Below are 24,755 nucleotides of genomic sequence, written 5' to 3' on the forward strand. Positions count from 1 at the left end.
CGGGAGACCCCTCACTGCAGTTCGAACTTGATGTGATTGTGTTGGAGTGGTCTGCAACGCCCAGCCGCGGGAGCCACCCCCACGGTCAGGCGGGATCGCCCCCAGCGGAGGCGTGAATCCAAGCTGATCGGAACCAACCTAGGCCCCCTCCAGACACAATGGGAGGCCCTCACTGCATTCAAATGGGGGAGTCCTCACTGCGTTTCGAACGGGGAGCCCACAATACAAATAAACGTGAATTAGCTCGCACACATTCGAATGGGAGAACCCCCTGCCGCAATTCGAATGGGAGAACCCTTGAGTGCTTGAGGGGGGCCTATCCAGCAATTTGAGATGGGGCTCCTGGACTGGCCAGAGGGGCCCCCACAGCGTCTAAATGGTGGGGCCGGCCTAGTGGATTGACGAGGATGAAGCAAGCGTCCCTCTGACCCTGATCATGAATGCCTTGTGATTAGATGATGAGGGCTTGTTGTGCCTTTCTGATGTGGAGATGGTTAGTACAGATAGCTGAGATAAGCGTCAGATGACCAACAGCCAAGTAAGCGTATTTGGTACTCAGACAGGCCTTTGTGCTGCTGTGGTCTCAGCACAGATATGGAAGGAATGGCTTGAGTATAGTTTTTCTGAGATGCCGGATTTAAGCAGTACGGATTTGAGGTGTTTTTGGAACCAGAATCAGGAAACTACTTGATTTTCTGTCATCGACGAAGAGTGGGTCGAGAGGGGTTTGGCTTGGGACCCTCTGTAGTTGAGATAGTGTGCTAGCAATTGGAAGGGCTGTATGAGAGCGGGCAGATTGAAAATGAAAATGTAATGCCCTCTTTTGGTTTCGTCTGTTTTGCTTTGTTGAGAGGGAATTTAACTTGGGAGAAATGTAAAATAGAAATAAAATATGTAATAAATAAATAAATAAAAATGTAAAAAAGAACCCGTGCTGCGTTTGAATGGGAGAGCCGTGCTGCATTCGAATGAAGTGATTAGAGTTGCTTTAAAATGAGAACCCTCCCTTTTTTGTGATTTGAACGGGCTGTGATCCTTGAGCGCGGGACCACATGGCCTTCAATGGGACAGCATCCGATTCGTGTGAAAATGGTTTATGTTGCATTTACTGAGCTCGCTCAACGCGAGCGTGTGCCCACACGGCATTAACTGAGAAGGGATTGGGATCAGGTTTTCTTGTGGAGGCAGCCTCGCGCAGGGAATGTTTTCTGGGAAGGGAAGATTAAGATAGTAGAAAGAAGGGGGATAAAGTGAAAAGGGGAATGGATCTGGAGTGGGTTTCTCCAGTGGAGGCAGCCTCACACAGGAATATGCTCCAGTGGTCCATGGATAGAAGGGATGGATGTTGGCAGAAAGAATATGTTGCGTGGAAAACTGAGGCGTATGAACGGTGAAATATTCTGAAGACAGATGGTGAGCTGATTGCATGTAGGGAGATGTGTTTTTGAATTTCCCTACGATTAGGTATTGCAAGACACCTGTGAATGCATTTGAATGAACACTTGTTGAGAGAGACATAGTAGACGTGGTGTCTGCGGACCCCTTAAACTTAACTGTTTGCTAGATTAAATGTCAGGAACATATGTGAAGTAATGTGGGGATACATGCTTGTGTGTGCAAAGCCGAAATAAGGAGTTATATATTTGTGAAATGGCATCCATTGGTTGGTTGGCCTTTGCAGTCATTCTGAGTAATATCCAGAACTTCATGATCTTGTTTCCCTAGAAACTTCATCACAGATATTTAGGAAGTGTTTTCCTGGAAGCTGAGGATGTCTGATCATGACGCTGCTGGAGTTTATTGATTCATTGTGCTTGAGGCATTTCCATTAGCTACGATTACCTAGCGGGACATGACCTTTATGCGTGGACTCTGTCATTCAATACTCAGACATCTGATAAAGTGCTCAGCTGTTCAACGTTTAAATCAGGAATAATCCATCAGAACACAAAGGCATTTGTTGGAAAGGACGGAGAACAGCAAACACGTTCAGTTACTGTGTTCTCACCGTCTGTTCTCACACACGCAGTCTGTGGAGGAATGACCCACAGTTATTTTTATGGTCATGTCTGTGGACGTCTTCCAAATCTTATTGAATTGAAGTGATACAATGTGAGATAATGTTGTTCACTGACTCTCCTCAACACGTTTTATTGACTCATTCTGTCATTATTTACTCACCCTCATACAGACTTGGATTTTCAACTTTAGGTGAACTATTTTTATAAAGCAAATAGTAGCACAACTCTCTGCCCACACAACAGGAAATGGACGTTCGCTGGAGGTTTGTGATATGTCGACTCATATGGGATGTAATAGAACAGTTTTACACTGCTGTTATCCCTGTTCTGTTTCTCTCTCAGCTCAGGCTTTGCGTGCAGGACAGAGATTACGGTCGAGTCTGTGTTGTGATCTGTTTAACTGACTGACCGCGCATGAACTGTGGATTAACTCCAGTTACTATGAATGGAAAGTGTGTGTGTGTGTGTGTGTGTGTGTGTGTGTGTGTGTTGGTTTAGCTATACTTTCTGGTCGGTTCCAGACACATTTTGTGGTTAAAGCTTATGGGGATTTCAAGAAAGTCTGTTTTCTGGAAATTGTAAGTTTATGGTTCACTCTCCTGAGTGCTGTAGGTGTTTGAGTTGACGCTGGGCCAGACATATGCCTTTCCTGAAGAGAGAGAGAGAAAGAAAAATCCTTGCGTTCTCCAAGCTACTGTTCTTGATTCCAACTGTTCTTTAAATACACTGCCTGGCCAAAAATAAAAGTCGCCGTTTGGATTTAAATAAGCACACACTTAAGAGCCTATGTTTGGATCATTATTGCAAAGATTAATACACTGCCTGGTCGCCTTTAGCTTTGATTATAGCGCACATCATTGATGGGGTAACCTGGTCATTTAGTACATTCAGGTAGTCAGCTGACATATACAAAATGTTGCTGAGCCTAGACCTGACCAACTGAAGCAACCCCAGATCGTAACATTGCCTCCAGAGGCTTGTACAGTGGGCACTATGCATGACAGATGCATCACTTCATGCGCTTCCCTTCTTACCCTGACAAACACATCGCTTTGGAATAGGGTAAATCTGGACTCATCAGACCACATGACCTTTGCTCTACAGTCCAATCTTTATGCTCCCTAGGAAACTGAAGTTGTTTTTTCCGATTAGCCTCACTAACAAGTGTCTTTCTTGTGGCCACACAGCTGTTTAGTCTCAATCCTGTAAGTTCTTGTCTCATGCATGTGGAAATGCTCTTACTTTCACTATTAAATATAGTCATGAGTTCTACTGTCGATTTTTTATGATGTGAAAGCGTTTTAGTGATCTCAGATCACAATCATTCAAGATTTTTTTCCAACCACATTTCTTCTGTGAATCTGATGGTTCACCACTATCCTTCCAGGTTTTAATAATGTGTTGGACACATAATAATGTTAATAATGTTGTTGGAAACAGAATGCTAGTACTATAATGCATGTCCAAAAAGCAATGTTATTTATACATTATTAAAAGGAAAGTTCAACCAATACCATGATATTGCCATGGTAAATGTCCAGAAGACCATGGAAGTACCATGGTGCTTTTTCGTCAATGAATGTAGCTTACAAAATGCTTATCAAATGTCTCGATTCCTGCTTTCTAAACAGCTTGGAATGAGTTCAATGGCTTCAATGGCAAATGACTCCATTAGAAAGCAGACAGCCAACCGACCCGTATCTGTGATACTGTGTGTCTGTCTCACTTCATCTAGGCCTCTGGAAACCTGATCTCAATGGGGACGTGAGGAGAGGAAGAGAGGGGGGTGAGGAGAAGCTGTGATGATGCACGTTGTGAGTGAAACTCATTGCATGATATTATACTCTTAAATATTTTCACTGATCAGCCACAACAATAAAAACACTGACAGGTGAAGTGAATAACATCGATTATCTCGTTACAATGGCACCTGTCAAGGGGTGGGATTTATTAGGCAGCAAGTGAACAGTCAGTTCTTGAATTTCATGTGTTGGAAGCAGGAAAAATGGGCAAGCATAAGGATCTGAGCGACTTTGACAAGGGCCAAATTGTGATGGCTAGACAACTGGATCAGAGCATCTCCAAAACAGCAGGTCTTGTGGGGTGCTCCTAGTATGCAGTGGTTAGTACCTACCAAAAGTGGTCCAAGGAAAGACAACCAGTGAACCGGCAACAGGGTCATGGTTCGCCCAAGGCTCATTGATGTGTGTGGGGAGCGAAGGCTAGCCTGTCTGGTCCGATCCCACAGAAGAGCTACTGTAGCACAAATTGCTGAAAAACGTAATGCTGGCCAAGATAGAAAGGTGTCAGAACACATAGTGCATCGCAGCTTGCTGTGTATGGGGCTGCATAGCCTCAGACCGGTCAGAGTGCCCATGATGACCCCTGTCCACCGCCAAAAGCACCTACAATGGACACGTGAGCGTCAGAACTGGATCATGGAGCAATGGAAGAAGGTGGCCTGGTCTGATGAATCACGTTTTCTGTTAGATTATGTGGACGGCCGTGTACAGGTACATTTACCTGGGGAAGAGATGTGGAGGCAGTGTGATGCTCTGGGCAATATTCTGCTGGGAAACCTTGGGTCCTGGCATTCATGTGGACATTACTTTGACACGTACCACCTACCTAAAGATTGTTGCAGACCAGGTACACCCCTTCATGGCAATGGTATTCCCTGATGGCAGTGGCTTCTTTCAGCAAGATAATGCATCCTGCCACACTGCAAAAATTGTTCAGGAATGGTTTGAGGAACATGGCAAAGAGTTCAAGGTGTTGACTTGGCCTCCAAATTCCCCAGATCTCAATCCGATTGAGCATCTATGGGACGTGCTGGACCAACAAGTCCAATCCATGGAGGCCCCACCTCGCAACTTACAGGACTTAAAGGATCTGCTGCTAATGTCTTGGTGCCAGATACCACAGGACACCTTCAGAGGTCTTGTGGAGTCCATGCCTCGATGGGTCAGAGCTGTTTTGATGGCACGAGGAGGACCTACATGATATTAGGCAGGTGGTTTTAATGTTGTGACTGATCAGTGTATACACTGTGTATTATGTCAAACATTCAGAAAAAGCATTAAACAACTGATCTTTTCTATGGACGCCTTGAACATTTTCAATGACTCCTCATATGGCTTATGTGATATATTTCATGTTTTGTAAATTCATCCGAAAGTTTTGTGTGATTAACAGACCTACAGACTGAAATTGCACATGTTGTCAGCCACTGACTGTGTCTTTTGAGACACAAAGTTTTATTCCTGCATGGGATGCAGGACGTTTTATATTCCTTTGGACACATTTTACACTTGATAGTTATTTTTAATAAAAAACTGATAATTGCAAGGATTCATACCTGTGAATGGAAATCCACCTCAGCATTATCTATAAAAGCATTTTTAAAAATCCTCATCCAGTAACCCCTTAAACTCTGGTGGATTTTTGTGCTGCCACTCGCAATTTTTCACACTAACATTTAAAAGCTCACCATTCACACATACTGTGGACCAATTGGTCTCATTTTTTCAGCCTCTGAGTGGACTAGAAGCTCAATCTAGGTGTCATTAGAAAGCTGAGATCCTCCCCTTTGTGATGATATAATATAATTTTATCATCAGTAGTCAAAAACATTTTATTCTGGGGGGCCTGGGTAGCTCAGCGAGTATTGACGCTGACTATCATCCCTGGAGTCGTGAGTTCGAATCCAGGGCGTGCTGAGTGACTCCAGACAGGTCTCCTAAGCAACCAAATTAGCCTAGTTGCTAGGGAGGGTAGAGTCACATGGGGTAAACTCCTCGTGGTCGCTATAATGTGTGGTTCTCACTCTCAGTGGGGCATGTGGTAAATTGTGCGTGGATGCCGTGGAGAATATTTTGGGCCTCCATATGCGCTATGTCTCTGTGGTAGCGCGCTCAACAAGACACGCTATAAGATGCGCGGACTGACGGTCTCAGACGCGGAGGCAACTGAGATTCGTCCTCTGCCACCCGGATTGAGGTGAGTCACTATGCCACCACAAGGACTTAGAGCGCATTGAGAATTGGGTATTCCAAATTGGGGAGAAAAATGGGAGAAAATAATTCATATTCCTGAAAATGAGAACTTTAAGGTGCCATGTGAAGGACATTTATTTTTATATAAATATTTCCACCACATTACCTCTAGGGGTGCTAATTTTCACTGCAAATGATTTGAGGCCTTATTTTGTTATTTTCCATAACATTAATGCAGAAGTGATGGTTATCTCTGAAAAGTTCAGATTCTAAGCTTTCAAATGATATCTCATATGGCTGACTTCTGTATACGGAGACTTTAATGTTTTAAGTGTACATTTTTTCGCGATATAGTGCCCCCCTTTGGACCTGCTGGAGGGTCCATAGAGTAATAAATGACTGTGATTGGCCCATTCTGGCCAGCACTGAGAAAAGTAACAGGCACCACATGACACCGCCATCTATGCAAGAGTGGGATTTGTACGACACTAGTTGGACGATACCAACTCATACAATGGAGGGAGCTATAATCCTGAGGGAGGTGATTGTGGATAAATTAAAGCAGGTAAGAGTTTATTAGTACTACTTTCTAGAAGATTTCTTCTCCTGCTTGGCAATATTACATTGAGGTTAAAGTAAAATCGGGGGAAAAGAGACAGTGTGTGTTTTTATACAGTATACTGTACACAAGCACATTTAAATGCATCTTATTCTGTTTGTTTGTGGCTGCACATGTGTGTGTATTTATTTATGTTTACAGCTGCGGCTTTGCGTGCACATATGTGAGAGTTTTCATGCATTTATGGGTGTTTGGCTTAGATAATGTCATGGCAAATATCATGCATGTGTGATTATAAAATAATGTTGTTCGGTCATTTATCTTGCATCAGTGTTGCCATGAGTGAATATTCACAGAAGGGCAGTCAGCACTCAGATCCGGTTTCCCCGAGTTCCACTGATTCAATTAAACACTGTAAATAATTGAAGTGATGGTGAAATAGAACCACGGCCTCATGGGATACGGGTGACATCATGAGTTGAAGGCAGGAGAAATAGATACCGCTGTGACCAGAGACTAAAGCTTTCGGTTTGTGTTTCAATCACAATATTCAAAAAAAATTTTTTTTATTAATCAGTATTTTTTTTTACTTGTTTTCCAGTATAAATATCTTAACATCCTTAAACAAGATATGTATACTTGAGAAGCAAGGAGTCTTGTTTTTAGAGTGTTTTTCAGTGTTAATATTTTCTCAGTCACAAACTATCCAATTAACTTCCTGTTTAACGTCCATTAGTGAAGCGGGACCATTTTAGAATTGTTGTTTTTAAGTTGTTTTACTAGAGAACAAGAACCTTAAGAACTCTCAACTCATGACTTCCACACATCTGACATTATGTGAAAAACTACTGAGTGTCTGGAATGTTAATATCTTAGGAAGTCATTCAGGTATCCTCCTCCCAAATCAACCCCCTCCTCATAGCTTCATTTTCTGTCTGACCACATGTTTTCCTCATGTTATCCTCTAGTTTTTGTCTCTCTTTCACATGATTTCAATAAAGCAAGGTGAGAGGTCACGAGGTCAAGCAAGGCATTCCAGTGCACAGTTGTCACTTCTCTACGTTCTCCGCAGTTTTATCTGTTAGAAACTATAGACCTGTGGTATTTGGAAGCTATTTGGGGGAACAATATCTTTATAAATATAACATGTAAGATTATGTAAATGATTTTACAATAAGAGCAGTATTTATCTGGCACAAAGTAATCTAAATGAGGGGAAATATTAAACTGAACAGATCATTTTAATCTAAAAGAGTTAATAAAACATGAACAGCAACTAAATGTTTTGCTACAAAAAGAAGATACAGGGACTTCTGTGAAGAGACTCAAATGAGTCTGTGAAATGAGTCTAAAATGAATCAGACTTCCAAACGTCACATATTTTGATTATTGCATTGGTTCGCTGGTCGGTAATGCTGCTGAAAAATAAAGTTAAAGGGACAGTTCACCCAAAAATGAAAATTCTCTCATCATTTATTCACCCTCATGCCATCCCAGATGTGTAAGACTTTCTTTCTTCTGCAGAACTCAAATGAAGATTTTTAGAAGAATATCTCAGATCTGTAGGTCCATTCAATGTAAGTGAATGGTGACCAGAACTTTGAAGCTCCAAAAAGCATATAAAGGTAGCATAAAAGTAATCCATACGACTCCAGTGGTTTAATCCATATTTTCAGAAGCGATACAATCAGTTTTGGGTGAGAACAGACCAAAATATAACATCTTGGCATTGCAGTCTCATGATTTCAACCTTGATTACACTTCCTGGTGCTTGATGCATGCGCAGAGCGCTAGATGGCGCTATAGGAAGTGTAATCGAGCTTGAAATCATGATCGCCATGGAGACTGCTGATTTATAGTGAAAAGGCTGTTACATTTTGGTCTGTTCTCACCCAAGACTGATTGGATGGCTTCAGAAGACATGCGCTGCGTCTGAATATTCATACTTCACTATTATATAGTATGCCAAAAACAGTATGCCAATGGACCTATTATTTCTGGTGAGATTCTGAAGTGCGGACTGACTGGACACTTTCGGGAGCTGAGGCGACATCATGTTCAAAATACTGGATTTAAAGGAACAGAGGTGTATCGTGTGGCTGATGGCTCTTCTCAAATGTAAGTGCTATATATACCAAGATAATTGTTCCTTGTGCTTAAATGGTGCTTGTTTAACAAAACCAGAGCAGATAGACTTCACAGTTGTTGTTCTTACGTAATATATTTGGGTCACAAGACAATACCCACGTCCCCAGATGAAGTATGTCCGAAATCTATTCATACTACTCGCACGCATACCTAAAAGAACATACTGTTTTGCTGGCAGATACAGTAAGCGTCCTTCATTAAATACAGTACATACTGTGATGGTACACTGTTTCTGACACAGCTATAGATTAAACCATTGGAGTCTGGATTACTTTTATGCTGCCTTCACATGCTTTTTGGAACATTCAAAGTTTTGGACCAACAGAGCTGAAATATTCTTCTAAAAATCTTCATTTGTGTTCTGCAGAAGAAAGAAAGTCATACACATCTGGGATGGAATAAATGATGAGAGAATCTTCATTTTAGGGTGAACTGTCCCTTTAAGTTAGTAACAGTTAGGTACTCCCCAACACTGCTATGTCTCACTAGACTACACTTTCACATAAACAAGGGCACAGTTTTTCTCTGATTCAGCACCCAAAGAAAAAAACGAGTTAACAGCCTCCATTAATGCTCCCGTTTCGCTGTCAAAAACGTGTAAGTGATTGAGGAAGGGGAGGATGGGGGGAGGCTGTACGCTTATGTACCATCCCACATCACGTAAACATTCAAAGATTAGACAAAGGGACTCCTCTGAAGTCACTGTGTGCAATATGGTGTCTTTACATTTGGTTTTAAGTCAATGAGAGAGAGTGAAACTGTATACAATCAGAGTGTTGTTTTCCTGGAGCAAAACTGCCCCCTAAAGACGATTCTCCATACATGCTTTGGGGTGAACACGGGCTCCAGGCTATGTTTAAAATAGTAGGCTATACCAACATACTAATCTTACTACTTATTTTTATAATACACTGTTTTGGGTCCTTTTTTGTTCACAATAGTTGAATAATATACCATTTAGTGTACATAATGGTTATTTCTGTATGGTGTGTATAGTGTAAGATAATCTGCTAACACGTGTAAAGTTCAAAAGACATTCTGACTATTTGCAAACATGCATTCATTCTATTGGTTCTGGTCCATTAAGCATTAAAATCCACTAATTCCAAACAGTAACACAAACTCTATTTAAATCCAGACCAGCTTAAAGAGGCACACACACTGAACTCTCTTGATGACAATCACTTTCTTGTTCTTAATGATGTTACGCATTATTGACGTTCAGGAAGCACTTAAAGCGAGAGTTTGATGAAGCGTTTACATCATCCACACAGAATGTCTCAATTAACCCTGAATCTCATTAAATAATCATGTGTTCTATTATGGAGCTCCAGAGATGGTTATGAAATATTCATTCATCTCAGATTCATCTAAAAAAAATCTGCGGTCACCTGATAAGTCCGTGCTGTCTGTCTGAAAGGGGCATGAGACATGCTGGGATATTGTGATGATGTCACCGTCTATCTTTCTCAAGGAAAAAGAGTGAATTATTAATGTCTCCTGCTGTCCTCCATATAGGTTTGTGGTCTGTGAGGGTCCTCATCTATTGTTAAAATGATTTGTTTTGTGTTGAGGAGAGTAAAGGGCAAAGATCACAATGACCTGGGTGTAGCCTATGGATTGTTTATGATAACCACTGACAATATGTCAATAACAAAATGTTGCTTTCTATTCTTGTGGAGCTAGACTTGACTATCAACATGAAGTCCGGTTCACATTGTAACATATTCTGGCCAAGATCCGCCCACTACGACAGGAGGAGCCTGAATGATACGTAAAGTGACCAATCACAGTTTGTTGATATGAAAAGATATTACGCAGTTCATTACACGTATCGTGGCAGTTCTGAGGTGAAATGTCCACCGTGTGGCATTAAAAATGAGGTTTTTAAGGTTAATGCTCTATCGAAATTTAAATCAACAAAACCGACCTCCCTATCCTAAACCTTAAACCTAACCTAAACCTAACCGATAGTGTCAGAAAAAGCAAATGTGAGATGAAAAATGCAATTGCGATGCTCTTAGTGCAACCGTGTCATTTAGTGGTGCTTCTATGACACCTTCGGCTCACATCTCAGTTGAGCAACCGCGCAATTTGATTGCACTCGAACAAGCTTGTAAATGTAGTTATGTAATCCAAAAGTTAAAATAAAGTCATGTGCTATAGTAAAAGTGTTTAGATGTCATAAGATAGAATTGTGTGAGGAAACAGGGTGAAAGGAGAGTGTTTATGAACTGATAATCTGCTGTTTTACTTGTGATTTGTGTGAAAGTAAATAGTAGTCATTAGCCTAGTTTCCATCCACTTTTCGCGCTATTTTGTTATCGACAAAGTGAAAATGCGTAAAAAATGTTTTGCTAAATTTGCCGCTGCTGCCTGTTTCCATTTAGATGACCTTTTATCGATACAAATGGTGTGTGTGATGATGTCATGCCTAAAAAAACACGTTGTCACATGAGTTTTAGTTTAACGCTAAAGAAATCTACCCTGAAGCCGTTTCCATACAGAAATGTGTGTTTATCGCTAATTCGCCTCCCAGATGTCCCTAATTTTTTCCTCCGAAGTTTTGGTAAAATGGGGAGAGTATTGAGACAATTCATTGAAATTAGCCAGCTTACTGTCATTTTAATTTCACAAATAAATGCAATCAGAAGACGAGGAATTGCAGTCAAAAGGGAGCAGTCGCCCTTCTGATAGGACTGTAATATTGGTCCTGATGTTGCGCCTATCGCAGGTTGTCACCGGTTCCGACCCGAAAGCGAGTCTTCATAGCCCTGTTCAAGCTGGCAACCTGCATCAAGTAGTGGGGGAAACTTTCAGTCTTAGTATAAGGACCATCCATCGATATGTATATGCTGTGTGCATAGCTATTAAAGAAAAACTGATGCAGTGTAATATCAGTGTTTACATATGATACACTCCTGATATTCAATAGGCTATTTTGAACAATCATCTAATCTAAAGTATCGCCATCACAACTGCATTATGTCCCGCATATTTGTCCAGCAACTTTTAACGACCAACTGAACTCGATTATCATCTAAAATAAATGTTAGTGTCATAATACAATTGACATTTTCTGAAGAAGCTCAGCATATGCGATCAGAGGTAAAGAGAGTTAGATTTAAAATATTTAAACGTTTTAAAATGTTCAAAAGCTCGTTTTCTGAAAGTTAACTCAGCATTGGACAAATAGTTCTGATAGTTTATAGTCTTGAAGTGTAGAACATTCTGAGAACGTCATTCAGCCGACTTTATTCATCTACAGAACTGGGTAAAGCTAATTTAAGTTTGTGTAAAGAAAAGGCATATATAGGTCTAAAAATATATATTTTTTCATTTGGCAATTTAATTAATTTAATACAGGGAATTTTGCCTGCATTTTTTCAAAAGTATAAACAATTATTTAATAGAATTGGGTTATATGTTAGTGTTCCAAAAAAGCACACTGATGTTTTTCTTCTAGTATTGTGTATTTATTTTTTAATTTTAAACATCTTTGTGCACAGAAATGATATGTCTTTTGTATTGTGGGCTAATTCCGTGACTGCCGTCTATTATTTTGAATGGTGTGTAGAAGCAGCTTTAATAAATAAACGGATGGCTACGGCGATTAAATTAATCACAAACAGTGGCCATTCATTTGTTCTCCTTGCACTTGTCGATGTGAATGATACAAGATATTTGTGTTGGCACTCCTGGAAGTGTCATGATTGCAGTGATCGGATCTTTATGCCATTTAGATCAGTCCATAATCACATACAATAAATTAGCTTTCAAGGATGTATACTGTCATCATGATTAACACAGGCTAACGATTGGGGCAAATTCTGTCATGTGACACTATATTTTTGTGTTAATGCCAATTTTCTCGACAAAACGTGTTTCCAAACCAGTTTTTCACGACATTTGAAGTATCGACATAGAGTTTATGCGCTAGAGTTAAACGGAAAAATATTATGTCGACACTTGTGAAATTTTAGCGATAATTTGCGTTTCCATCAGCTTTATTTTGATGCGCTAAAACTTTTTCCACAAAAAATCCTTGGATGGATACATAGTTATTGTTGTTGTCTAGTGTTCATTCCACCAGGAAACGACAGTGATATGTACAACAAGCCACGTGAAAACCATTTAGCAAAAATGTTGGTATATTAACGTGATTCTACGAGACCAGGTTGCATTGGCGGCCAAGCCCATTACAGTGGCCGCCATCATGGATAACAGCATGTTCTGTTTTTCCGCTACTATTTCTTTAAACTCATGTAAAAAGTTACGGCAATGTAAAGTTAACAAGGTCATGAAGCAAGAAGTGAGATGATATCTTGGCAATGCTTTGTCCTGTCAAAATGAAACTTGGAGTGTTTCATTACAGAGTACATGCAAATTTTGGTAACAGCGCCACCTATGGATCAAGAAATGTCAAAAATTGCTTTTTTTGCCTGTAACTTTTGAGCCGTATGTCCTAAAATCATGAGCTTGGTGTCTATGGATTCCATATGATGATTTTGGCAGTATTTTAATTTTAGTAAAAAGTGATGTATTTTTGGAATGCTTTATCTGATTTAAAATAAAATTGGTATGCATCATTAACATCATGTCCTGAAGGTACTTGAGGAGTTTGGAGAGAGCACCACCTATTGTTCAAAAGATAATTAACCAAAACTTTTGTGTGCTGACTTCAAACATGGCATGTCACTTTGCCATTGTTGAGGCATGTCAACTGAGTGTCGCAGTGTGTACATTTCCGGACTACAGTTCCAAAGGTTGGAGGTTTGATTCCCATCTAGGTAAGTCATACAGTTGAATTAGAGATCTTTGTATTGTGCTTAATAAATAACTGTAACTGATCAATTCTGCTTGCAGGTATTTTTATTATTTCTCCCCAATGGGACTTTAAGGCTATGAACTGTACATCGTAAAATTATGTTATTTGGCACACTGATAGTGGTGGGAATGAATAACCCCTTATCTTTACACCAAACTCCATAGTGCCATCACCAGTTTAAAAAAATGACTTTAATTGCATATAATTTTTATATGTTGGTGTTGGTGTTGTTTAAACTTTGTTGTTTGTGTAGCGCAGTGGTTAAAGCTCTGGACTACAGGTCCAAAGATTGTGAGTTCGAATCCAGCAAAGGATGGTTAAACAATTGTACATCTTTTGACCTTTGAGTCTTCACAGTAGGATAACTACAACAGCCGTCATTCACTGCATCATTCCTGATTCAATTCCAAACCACTTAGCTCTAACAATAACATTTTCTCAGCAAATGTTTTGTAATCTCAACATAGTATATTCCTATGGGTTAATTATGTGGCTATATAGTGCAGTGGATTGTGCACTGGACTTGAAATAGGAAAGGTAAAGATTTGAACCCTACTTGGTGAAACTCATAAAGTAATGTGTATTAACAATGTATGTTACAAGCCCTATTCAGACGGCAATTATTTTACATGGGGACGTGAGGTAATTCCAGCATTTATATGGGGTAGTCGGTGATTTTATTGCCGTCCGAATCCGAAATGTCTGCGTTTTTCTCCCACCTCCCGCAAGAAAATTCTCAGCTGAATTACCTACTGTTTTTTTACAAACACCATGGTCGTGTGGTAATTTAAATATCTTCCAAATCCACATCTCTGAGTTTATAATCCAAAATCCATTATACACCACTGCTAAGTGCCATACGGTTGCTCTGCGCACGATAACAGCTCTGGCAGTTATGTACAGTTGTGAACAATGGAGGATTGTATAAAAGAAACGTTTTGAAATAATTCACATTAATAAAATGATGTCACCGCTCCACCACAGTGAGTGGGAACTCTTTTAAGTAGAAGGGAAAGAAAAACGAGAGCCAGATCACATAAACTTTTGAAAAGGGCCATTATTATGGAAGCAACATATATATATAAAAAAAATTATCTAACATTTTTATACAGAAATGTGTACTGTACACATTTAAACATTGGGCTTGCATACTCCTTTATACGGGTCGACTAGTCCCAGAAAAGTGGCCGGGTCAATGTTTGTGGATTGAGGACTTTAAAATAACAAGCACAACTGGAATCATGTGAACGACAAATAGTCTCGATGATCACCCGTGATTTAATTGCCATCCGAACACATGAGTTTTATCACAGAGGAGCCATGCAAATTTACTTTTACAGATGTCAGCCTGATAAACAATTGCCATCTGAATAGCTCTCTAGACACACTTTGGGTCATATGAGTCCTGTAGGTCAGACAGGCCTGTAAGCCATTTAGGTGCTTGGCCCTGTAATTGCTGCTTGCAGCTATATATTAATAATTGTATTACCGGATTTAGTGATTTGGGGGCCCTAGGCAAAGTACAGGGATGGGGCCCTCTTCAATGACACACATTTATGTCGGTTTTCTCTTATAGGTGCTGTAATATACAGTATATATATATATATATGGAATGGTATGGAGAAAATATTCCTTCATCCTGAAAGATATCACTGAAATACAATAAGTGTCCTGAGATACCTCATCGGCCTATGTGACAGCACTAGACTGTGCAAACAGCAAACAAAAATGTCCCTGGTTATGCCATATTTCTAAAAAGGAGTGAATAATAATGTAAACACGTTAATACATACACATTATGTAAAAAACACAATCTGGCTACTATGAACTACAATACTGTAAATATCATACAATACCTTTTTTCTTTCTCACTCTCACTTTTCCTCCATCAACTTGACCTTGAATTAACGACATCCAAATTCTATGTAAAAGTTGACTTTGCATGTTTCCAGAAGGCACTGATAAACTTTTACATTTGAAAACATAAAAAAGTTAGTTAGATTTATGCTGCTAACTAAGGCAAAAACATGTCAACAGTCTGAGAAAAAAAGTTTTCTTATTCATGAGTGTCAATGCCCAGATCATAATCATCATCAACACTGTGTATTGGTGACTATAGTGAGTGCTGTGCTCGTGGGAGCAGCAGCGGGTGGCAGTGCATGCTGTGCAGCAATCTGATCCGTTTAGAAAGACACTGTTACCTTAGGAAGTCTTGATTCCGTTTAATTGTTTTCTCTCCACAAATTCAATTCAAACTGAACCAGCAACAATGTAGCTTAGCTTGTAACTTACAACAGAGTATACGGTGAAATCACACAAAACTGTCCAAGCGGTTTGGCTCACTTTCACCTTTTTATGAGCTTGTGTAGATGCATAAAACCTTGGAATATTCCATTACAGCCTGATCTGAGGGGGGAGGGGTTGCTTGTATTGATGCTGCTGAAAATAACAGTGATATCAATCATATCGGTGTTGTAACAGTGATATTTAAAATGTAGCATTAATGATAATAAATAAGAATATTATTTGTATTTTTAGGGGGCCCTTGGCTTCTGGGAGCCCTAGATGGTTGCCTACCTTTGCCTAGTGCTAATGTATAAGGATAAAGATTTTTAGTGAATAATGACTTAAATTTGGGTCTGTTCTTCACACAAATCTCTCATATGATTTCAGAAGACTTATCACTCTTATCGCTTGATGATACTTTTATGTTGCATTTATGTTTTGTTTTTTTGGAGCTTAACAGACATGGTCACTGAACTGATTTTTTAAAATTTCTCCTTTAGTGTTTCACAGAAGAAAGTAAGTCATTCAGATATGGAAAATCTCAAGGGTGTGTGAAGGATGACAGAATTTTCTCAAACATTTTCACAATTTTGGATGAACTGTTGCTTTAAGGTTGCACACATTCATATTATGGCTGTCAGTGGTCTCTCTGCCCTCTCGTTAAAGGGTTGGCATTACGACTCCGACAGCTTGTTAATTATGACAGTGTGTGGCCAGCTGGCACTGCAGACAATGAAGCGTTTGTTCTCAGACTGGCACGCCGGGCCATCAGTTTCCCCGTCACCTGTCAGATTCCTGTTGGATGCCACAACCAGAGGAAGAGTGTGACACCCTGGAACAACCCTGAAAAATCACATCTCACACCACAACAGGACGTCCTGCGTCAGTAATTAGATTGCATGCAACGTGTAATGATGCTGCATTAGAATTGGGCCAAAACAAGGTATCCTAGAAGGCTGCATAATTATTCTGTCCAAGTGTGTTTACATCCACACCAAAACACTGATAACTCCCAAAAAATCAGCTTATTTAAAAAATCTGACAAAGCAAGAAAACCACATTTACATAAGATTTGAAATAATCAAGGTATTCTCTGCATTTGACGTCAAACCGTTAAAGTAACGTGCACAACACATTTGATGGGTGATAAGAACGCCGGTAAAGCTGTTTACATGCAAGGTGAAATCGGCGTAATGTGTCGATCGGTTTATGATGAAACCGTTTATGACCTTACACCGATACAGGAAAACCATTTATTGCCTTTACATGACCACACACGTTTCAGCTTATTAAGCATAATCGGCGCAAGATCGTGCATGTAAACACATCTTTGTGTCTGAAGCATGCCTGTGACACCTTAAAATGCCGTCTGTGTAGTCAGCTCACTAGGTTTTGGACAGAGCCATGTGTCATTTGTGTGGTGATGTCAGTGCTGTCTGGTTCTGTTATCGGTCCAGAAGTTCAAATGGCTCTTTGTGAAGTTTGCAGGATAGAATGACGGGCTTCATTAACTTAAGAGTCTGAGTTTTAAAGCTGCTGTTAATTACCATGCGGCATTAAGCAGAGATCTTACAGCCATAGCAACAACAGACCAGTAATTCACTTCAAAGACTTAAAGGGATAGTTCACCCAAAAATGAAAATTCTCTCATCATTTACTCACCCTCATGCCATCCCAGATGTGTATGACTTTCTTTCTTCTGCAGAACACAAATGAAGGATTTTAGAAGTATATTTCAGCTCTGTTGGTCCATACAATACAAGTGAATGGTGACCAGAATTTTGAAGCTCCAAAAAGCACATAAAAGCAACATAAACGTAATCCATACGACTCCAGTGATTTAATCCATGTCTTCAGAAGTGATATGATAGCTGTGGGTGAGAAACAGATCAATATTTAAGTCCTTTTTTACTAGAAATTCTCCTCCCTGCCCAGTAGGTGGCAATATGCACAGAGTGCGAATTGCCAAAAACAAAAGAAGAATGTGAAAGTGAAAGTGGATATTTATAGTAAAAAAAGGACTTAAATATTTATCTGTTTATCACCCACACCTATCATATCACTTCTGAAGACATGGATTAAACCACTAGAGTCATAATTTTGGGTGAACTATCCCTTTAACGATTTATACACTATTTACATAGGCGAATGTTCATTTTCATTTTAAAGTACTGTGGCAGTACCATGATACAGTGATGGAATCAGATGGTAATAACATAGTACTGGATGGTAATGTAGCCATGTTAATGTACCATGGTATTGTATTGGTACTCTAAAGAATACCACGGTATTACCATGGAACCATGTCCAAAAAACCTTGATAGTACTTTTTTGTAAGTAGAATTCCTACTTAAAACAATCTATCTATCTATCTATCTATCTATCTATCTGTCTGTCTTTCTATATATCGTCTGTCTGTCTATCTATCTATCTATCAATCAATCTATCTGTCTATCTATCTATCTATCTGTCTGTCTATCTGTCTGTCTATCTGTCTGTCTTTCTATATATCGTCTGTCTGTCTATCAATCTATCTATCTATCTATCTATCTGTCTGTCTGTCTATCTATCTATCTATCTATCTGTCTATCTATCTATCTATCTGTCTGTCTTTCTATATATCGTCTGTCTGTCTGTCTATCATGTCTATCTATCTATCTATGTATCTATCTGTCTGTCTATCATCTGTCTATCTATCTATCCGTCTGTCTGTCTATCATCTGTCTATCTATCTATCATCTATCTGTCAATCTATCTATCTATCTGTCTGTCTGTTTATCATCTGTCTATCTATCTGTCTGTCTGTCAGTCTGTTTATCTATCTATCATCTATCTGTCTGTCTTTCTATATATCGTCTGTCTGTCTGTCTATCATCTGTCTGTCTATCTATCTATCTGTCTGTCTGTCTCTCTGTCTGTCTGTCTATCTATCTATCATCTATCTGTCTGTCTGTCTGTCTCTCTGTCTGTCTATCTATCTATCATCTATCTGTCTGTCTGTCTGTCTCTCTGTCTATTTGTCTGTCTGTCTGTGTCTATCTATCTATCATCTATCTGTCTTTCTATATATCATCTGTCTGTCTGTCTGTCTGTCTATCATCTGCCTGCCTGTCTATCTATCAATCTATCTGTCTGTCTCTCTGTCTGTCTATCTATCTATCATCTATCTGTGTCTTTCTATATATCGTCTGTCTGTCTGTCTATCATCTGTCTGTCTACCTATCTGTCTGTCTGTCTATCATCTGTCTGTCTATCTATCTGTCTGTCAGTCTATCTATCTATCATCTATCTGTCTTTCTATATATCATCTGTCTGTCTGTCTGTCTATCATCTGCCTGCCTGTCTATCAATCTATCTGTCTGTCTCTCTGTCTGTCTATCTATCTATCATCTATCTGTGTCTTTCTATATATCGTCTGTCTGTCTGTCTATCATCTGTCTGTCTGTCTATCATCTGTCTGTCTATCTATCTGTCTGTCAGTCTATCTGTCTATCTATCTGTCTTTTTTATATATTGTCTGTCTGTCTGTCTATCATCTGTCTATCTATCTATCTGTCTGTCAGTCTATCTATCTATCTATCTGTCTATCTATCTATCTGTCTGTCTTTCTATATATTGTCTGTCTGTCTGTCTGTCTATCATCTGTCTGTCTATCTATCTATCTATTGATCTGTTTGTCTGTCTATCTATGATCCATGTCCAAAAATATGGTAATACCATGGTACTTTTGTAGATATAGATATTTTAGAGCCTCCCAAGAGTTATAATCCAACACAACTGAAAATGTTTTAATTAGAAACACTAAAAATTTAAAATGTATCGAAATGATTATGACAAATATGCCTAATGAAGAGGCCTGTGCAGTTCCTAATACAGAAAAACACTTATAAAAGGGAAATGGCTTACCGCTAGATTTAATCTTTCTCTGAGAAACAGCTCCAGAGATTTACTGTTATTAGGCCATCATACTAATCTATATCCTGGAGGTATCTATAATAATCCACCATGAAATAAACAGTGAAATAATCTTCATTACCAGAATGAGACCCAAATTAAACTGACCTCTCTGCTGATGTTAAGTGAATTCACTTGTAAATCTTTAAATATGCCTACAGGTAAGAAACCAGACTCCAGTTACTGCGATAAAATGAGCAAGGAGGAATCCTTTCTCTTAAACAGCACAAGAGCGACACCTGCCGCCTGGGATTATAATTGGACTGCGGACAAAAGTGAAACTGCAGTGCACTCAAGTGGCTCAACACGGACCTCGGACTATAAAATTAGACCACTTTACTATTTCTTTGTGTGTGTGTGGAGATTTTACCATGGTGAAGGATGATTATATTTAGTACATTCTTTGAAATGGTATGGAGAATTTTTTATTTCTGAAATAGCATTGCGTGCCCTCACAATAAATTCACATGGATTTACTAAAATAACCATATTTTAACCATGAGATTCATAGTAAAACCATAGTAATAATACAGGAAAACAAAAACTATATTTACTACAGTCTATAATACTGATAGCACTTTATTATGAGGTTACATTTGTTAACATTAGTACATTAGGTGTCATTAAACTAAGAATATTGTTTTACGATATTTATTAATCTTTGCTAATGTTAATTAAAATACAACTGTTCATTGTTAGTTGTGCATTTACTATTGTGTAAGAAATTCTGTAAAAAAGTATTATTCTTTGTTAGTTCATGTTAACTAATGTAACCTTATTTTAAAGTATTACCACAATATTACTATAGTAAAACCATAGTTAAACTATTGTATTTGCACAGTAAAAATTATGATTTTTTTATAACCATAGTTTTCATTTTCCTGTATTATCACTGTGGTTTCACTATACAGATATCATGGGTAAAATATGGGTACTGTAGTAAAACCATGGTAAATTTATTGCGAGGGAATGCAACACTATTTCAGAAAAAAGGGGCTCCGTAGTGTAGAAATACCAATGGAATTAAAAATGCACGAATAGTAGATAAACGAACAATGGGCGTAATCAAGGTTCATTAAAATATAATCATAAGAAAAATGCATTAGAATCGCCATGAAATGTATTCAGCTTTAGGAATATAACGTTACTCAACATGTCAAAGGGGTTAAGCTGACAAAAAGTTTGGAATTTAACAATAACAGTAACCATAAATCTGTAGACTAGTTTTGCTAAATAGAAATAATTTATACCACTAGTACACATTTTAACTCCATAAACTTTACATTATTTCAGCAATTGTGTAAAGTGCTTTGAAATACCAATGCGTATGAAATATGACTATATAATTGCCTTAAAGTCGTTCTAGCGAGTCAGTCCACTGTCGGTCATTTTTGGGACGCTCTCGGGAGCGTATGTCCAGTCATGGAATGCAGCGCCCATCTCAGAAACGGCTGGTCAAGATTACGATCAAAGAACATATTCCAAATCAGCAGAGTAAATCTGATAATTTGGGATTCATAACATCAGATTACGCTAAAAAAAAAAAAAGCCAATTTCCCGGCTTTTATAGCTAATGCGCATGCGCGTTATAGAGTTCATTGACAGTCGATGCTTGCATCTAAAAGCTGATTGGCTCTTTTACCTGGAAGGCGGGACTTTCTACGTCTGTTTACCGCTGGAGCTTCTGGTAGAGTTCCAATTTCTCCCATTAATTTAAATAGAAGTGGCCTGTCTCTGCTAAATATACTCTGCTTAAATGTACCACATAGGACAATATTTCTTTAAAGCTGTTGTAGTCTTTAAATAACCAGATCAAATACAAATGTGTGCAGTATCAAACATGAACATTGTCTTTATTTTTCAATCACATGATTAACCAATGAAAGCTACGACATTAAATGTGGTTTTATTTTTTGCAGGCATATTCAAGGACAGTCCTGCACCACAATGTCGCCCTCTAGAGACCGATACAAGAATTAAAGAATTTATTACTTGGACAATTAAAACAAAATCCAAATTCATTACAAAAGGGGAATATTATAAATCTAAAAAGCTACCACTATATACAAAGACGACTTTAAATATTTAATCACAGTGTACTTCTTGGACCTGCCAAACCCTCCCCAAACATTCGGGACACGTTCACCTATTATGGCATTCCATATTTTCAGTGTCCAAACATTTCCTGTGAGGCATACGTCATGTATAGGAACCCATCTTCATCTTTATGGTCCTTATAGAGCTGAGCCATGGTCACGGACATGCTGGCGATGCCAGAGTTATTGATAAGCAGGTAGAAAGCTTGACTGGGCATCAGGGTCATTCGATTCCTGAGGAATCAAATCAGATGTGAGAAAAATTCCCCATAGGCCTACACACCGTGAGAAAGTTCTAAAATCCACCCAGGTGACTTATCAGCTGATTTACGGATGGTTTGAGATGGATATCACTGCAAGCCGAGCTCAAAAAAAGGGGCGGGAGCTCTGAACATTGGAGTCAGCCCAGCCCCTTTCTGGAGTAACTCCGCCCACTTCAGGAGTTACCCCACCCTCTTCTGGCGATCTCCAGTGTTCTGAAATATTCAGTTTCTGAGATTTTTGGTTGCACTGGGCGGAGCAAAGATAAATATTCATGAGTTTCCCCTTTTTCCTTTTAAAGCAACACTGAAAATTGTTCATTCATCTACGCTTTCGGAAAGGTAATTAAGTTTCATCGGCAAACGAAGTTAAGATTAACTATTCATCTCCTCACAACAATTTATAGCCTAGATGGTGCAGGCACTAATATTTTCAGTGTCCCTTTAACACGAAACCGGAAACTCGTTAATATTCATGTTTGCTCCGCCCAGCGCAAACCTCAGAAACTGACGGGCTGCAGCAACACCTACTTTGAATGGTTTGGCAGATATTTTTCAGAATGGACTATAACTATACTGCAATATGTATAAACTTAGTATGTAAATTCTCTGTATGGAAAACATTGACAAATGCAGAATACACCGCGTGGAATATCAGATCTCAGTGCAATGCACTCAATCATTAACTTCTACTCAAATAGCCAAATATTAACTGATTTTAACATTTAAAAAAGTTTTGAATAATATAAACTTACAATTAGAATTCAGAAACACACAACAGACAGTTCCAGTGAGGTAGTATACAGTATGCAGTGTCGAGTATGCAGTACGGTAGTATTCCAGTGTACAAACCTGATGATTGTGATGAACTGTGTCATGGTGAGCTCCTGAGGAACGAGGAATTTGGTCTTATCCAGAGGCGGTAAGTACTTCTCTCTCTGATATCGCTCAATAATCACCTAAAATAAAGATAATTAAACACAAACAGCCTGAAATATTTAAACTACAGACAGATGTTTCTTACCGGGATTTTGGTCGGAAACTTGGTTCGGATTCCCACCACCTCTTGTTTTCTCGTAACTGAACAGTAAACAATATTACAACACTGAGTTTCACGTGATTTAAACAGATGGTTTAATGTTTGTGATATAAAGAAAGGTACCTAAGCTCTTCCTTTGTTTAAAAGGTTTGGGGTTAAGTTCAGTTTTCTCAAACGGAGGCATGTCGTGTTCGACCTCTGGCCTGCGCACACTAATTGCTCAGAAGCGCGTCTAACACTAATTAAATACTGCACCGGTGCTGACGTCATCGTGTACGACCCGCCCTATTACCACCGTCACACCATCGGAGCCACATCTGACTTCTGAACATAAAATATTGTATATTCTTGTTTGTACTTTTTTTTTAAATTATTATTATTTTACTTCATAAGGTTTCGCCTATACTTTATTTTCTATTCACTTTTTATTTTTATTCTATTTTTTATTATTATTATTATTATTTTACTTCATAAGGTTTCGCCTATACTTTATTTTCTATTCACTTTTTATTTTTATTCTATTTTTATTATTATTATTATTATTTTACTTCATAAGGTTTCGCCTATACTTTATTTTCTATTCACTTTTTATTTTTATTCTATTTTTATTATTATTATTATTATTATTATTATTTTACTTCATAAGGTTTCGCCTATACTTTATTTTCTATTCACTTTTTATTTTTATTCTATTTTTTATTATTATTATTATTATTTTACTTCATAAGGTTTCGCCTATACTTTATTTTCTATTCACTTTTTATTTTTATTCTATTTTTTATTATTATTATTATTATTTTACTTCATAAGGTTTCGCCTATACTTTATTTTCTATTCACTTTTTATTTTTATTCTATTTTTTTATTATTATTATTATTATTTTACTTCATAAGGTTTCACCTATACTTTATTTTCTATTCACTTTTTATTTTTATTCTATTTTTATTATTATTATTATTATTATTATTTTACTTCATAAGGTTTCGCCTATACTTTATTTTCTATTCACTTTTTATTTTTATTCTATTTTTATTATTATTATTATTATTTTACTTCATAAGGTTTCGCCTATACTTTATTTTCTATTCACTTTTTATTTTTATTCTATTTTTTATTATTATTATTATTATTATTTTACTTCATAAGGTTTCACCTATACTTTATTTTCTATTCACTTTTTATTTTTATTCTATTTTTATTATTATTATTATTATTATTATTATTTTACTTCATAAGGTTTCGCCTATACTTTATTTTCTATTCACTTTTTATTTTTATTCTATTTTTTTATTATTATTATTATTATTTTACTTCATAAGGTTTCACCTATACTTTATTTTCTATTCACTTTTTATTTTTATTCTATTTTTATTATTATTATTATTATTATTATTTTACTTCATAAGGTTTCGCCTATACTTTATTTTCTATTCACTTTTTATTTTTATTCTATTTTTTTATTATTATTATTATTATTTTACTTCATAAGGTTTCACCTATACTTTATTTTCTATTCACTTTTTATTTTTATTCTATTTTTATTATTATTATTATTATTATTATTTTACT

General features: G+C 37.8%; 1 protein-coding gene across 1 annotated transcript; it reads right to left on the reverse strand.

Moving 5' to 3' along the window:
• Positions 1-21,625: 21,625 nt before the first annotated feature.
• Positions 21,626-23,399, reverse strand: map1lc3c (microtubule-associated protein 1 light chain 3 gamma). The gene is made up of 4 exons (XM_051673387.1): positions 23,310-23,399; positions 23,172-23,227; positions 23,000-23,106; positions 21,626-22,121 (listed from the first exon to the last, which is right to left on the reverse strand). Exons 1-4 carry the CDS (start codon positions 23,368-23,370, stop codon positions 21,959-21,961), a joined length of 387 nt encoding a protein of 128 aa, XP_051529347.1. The 5' UTR covers positions 23,371-23,399; the 3' UTR covers positions 21,626-21,958.
• Positions 23,400-24,755: the final 1,356 nt, after the last annotated feature.

This window comes from Myxocyprinus asiaticus, chromosome 35 (assembly GCF_019703515.2).
Source record: "Myxocyprinus asiaticus isolate MX2 ecotype Aquarium Trade chromosome 35, UBuf_Myxa_2, whole genome shotgun sequence".
NCBI lineage: Eukaryota > Metazoa > Chordata > Actinopteri > Cypriniformes > Catostomidae > Myxocyprinus > Myxocyprinus asiaticus.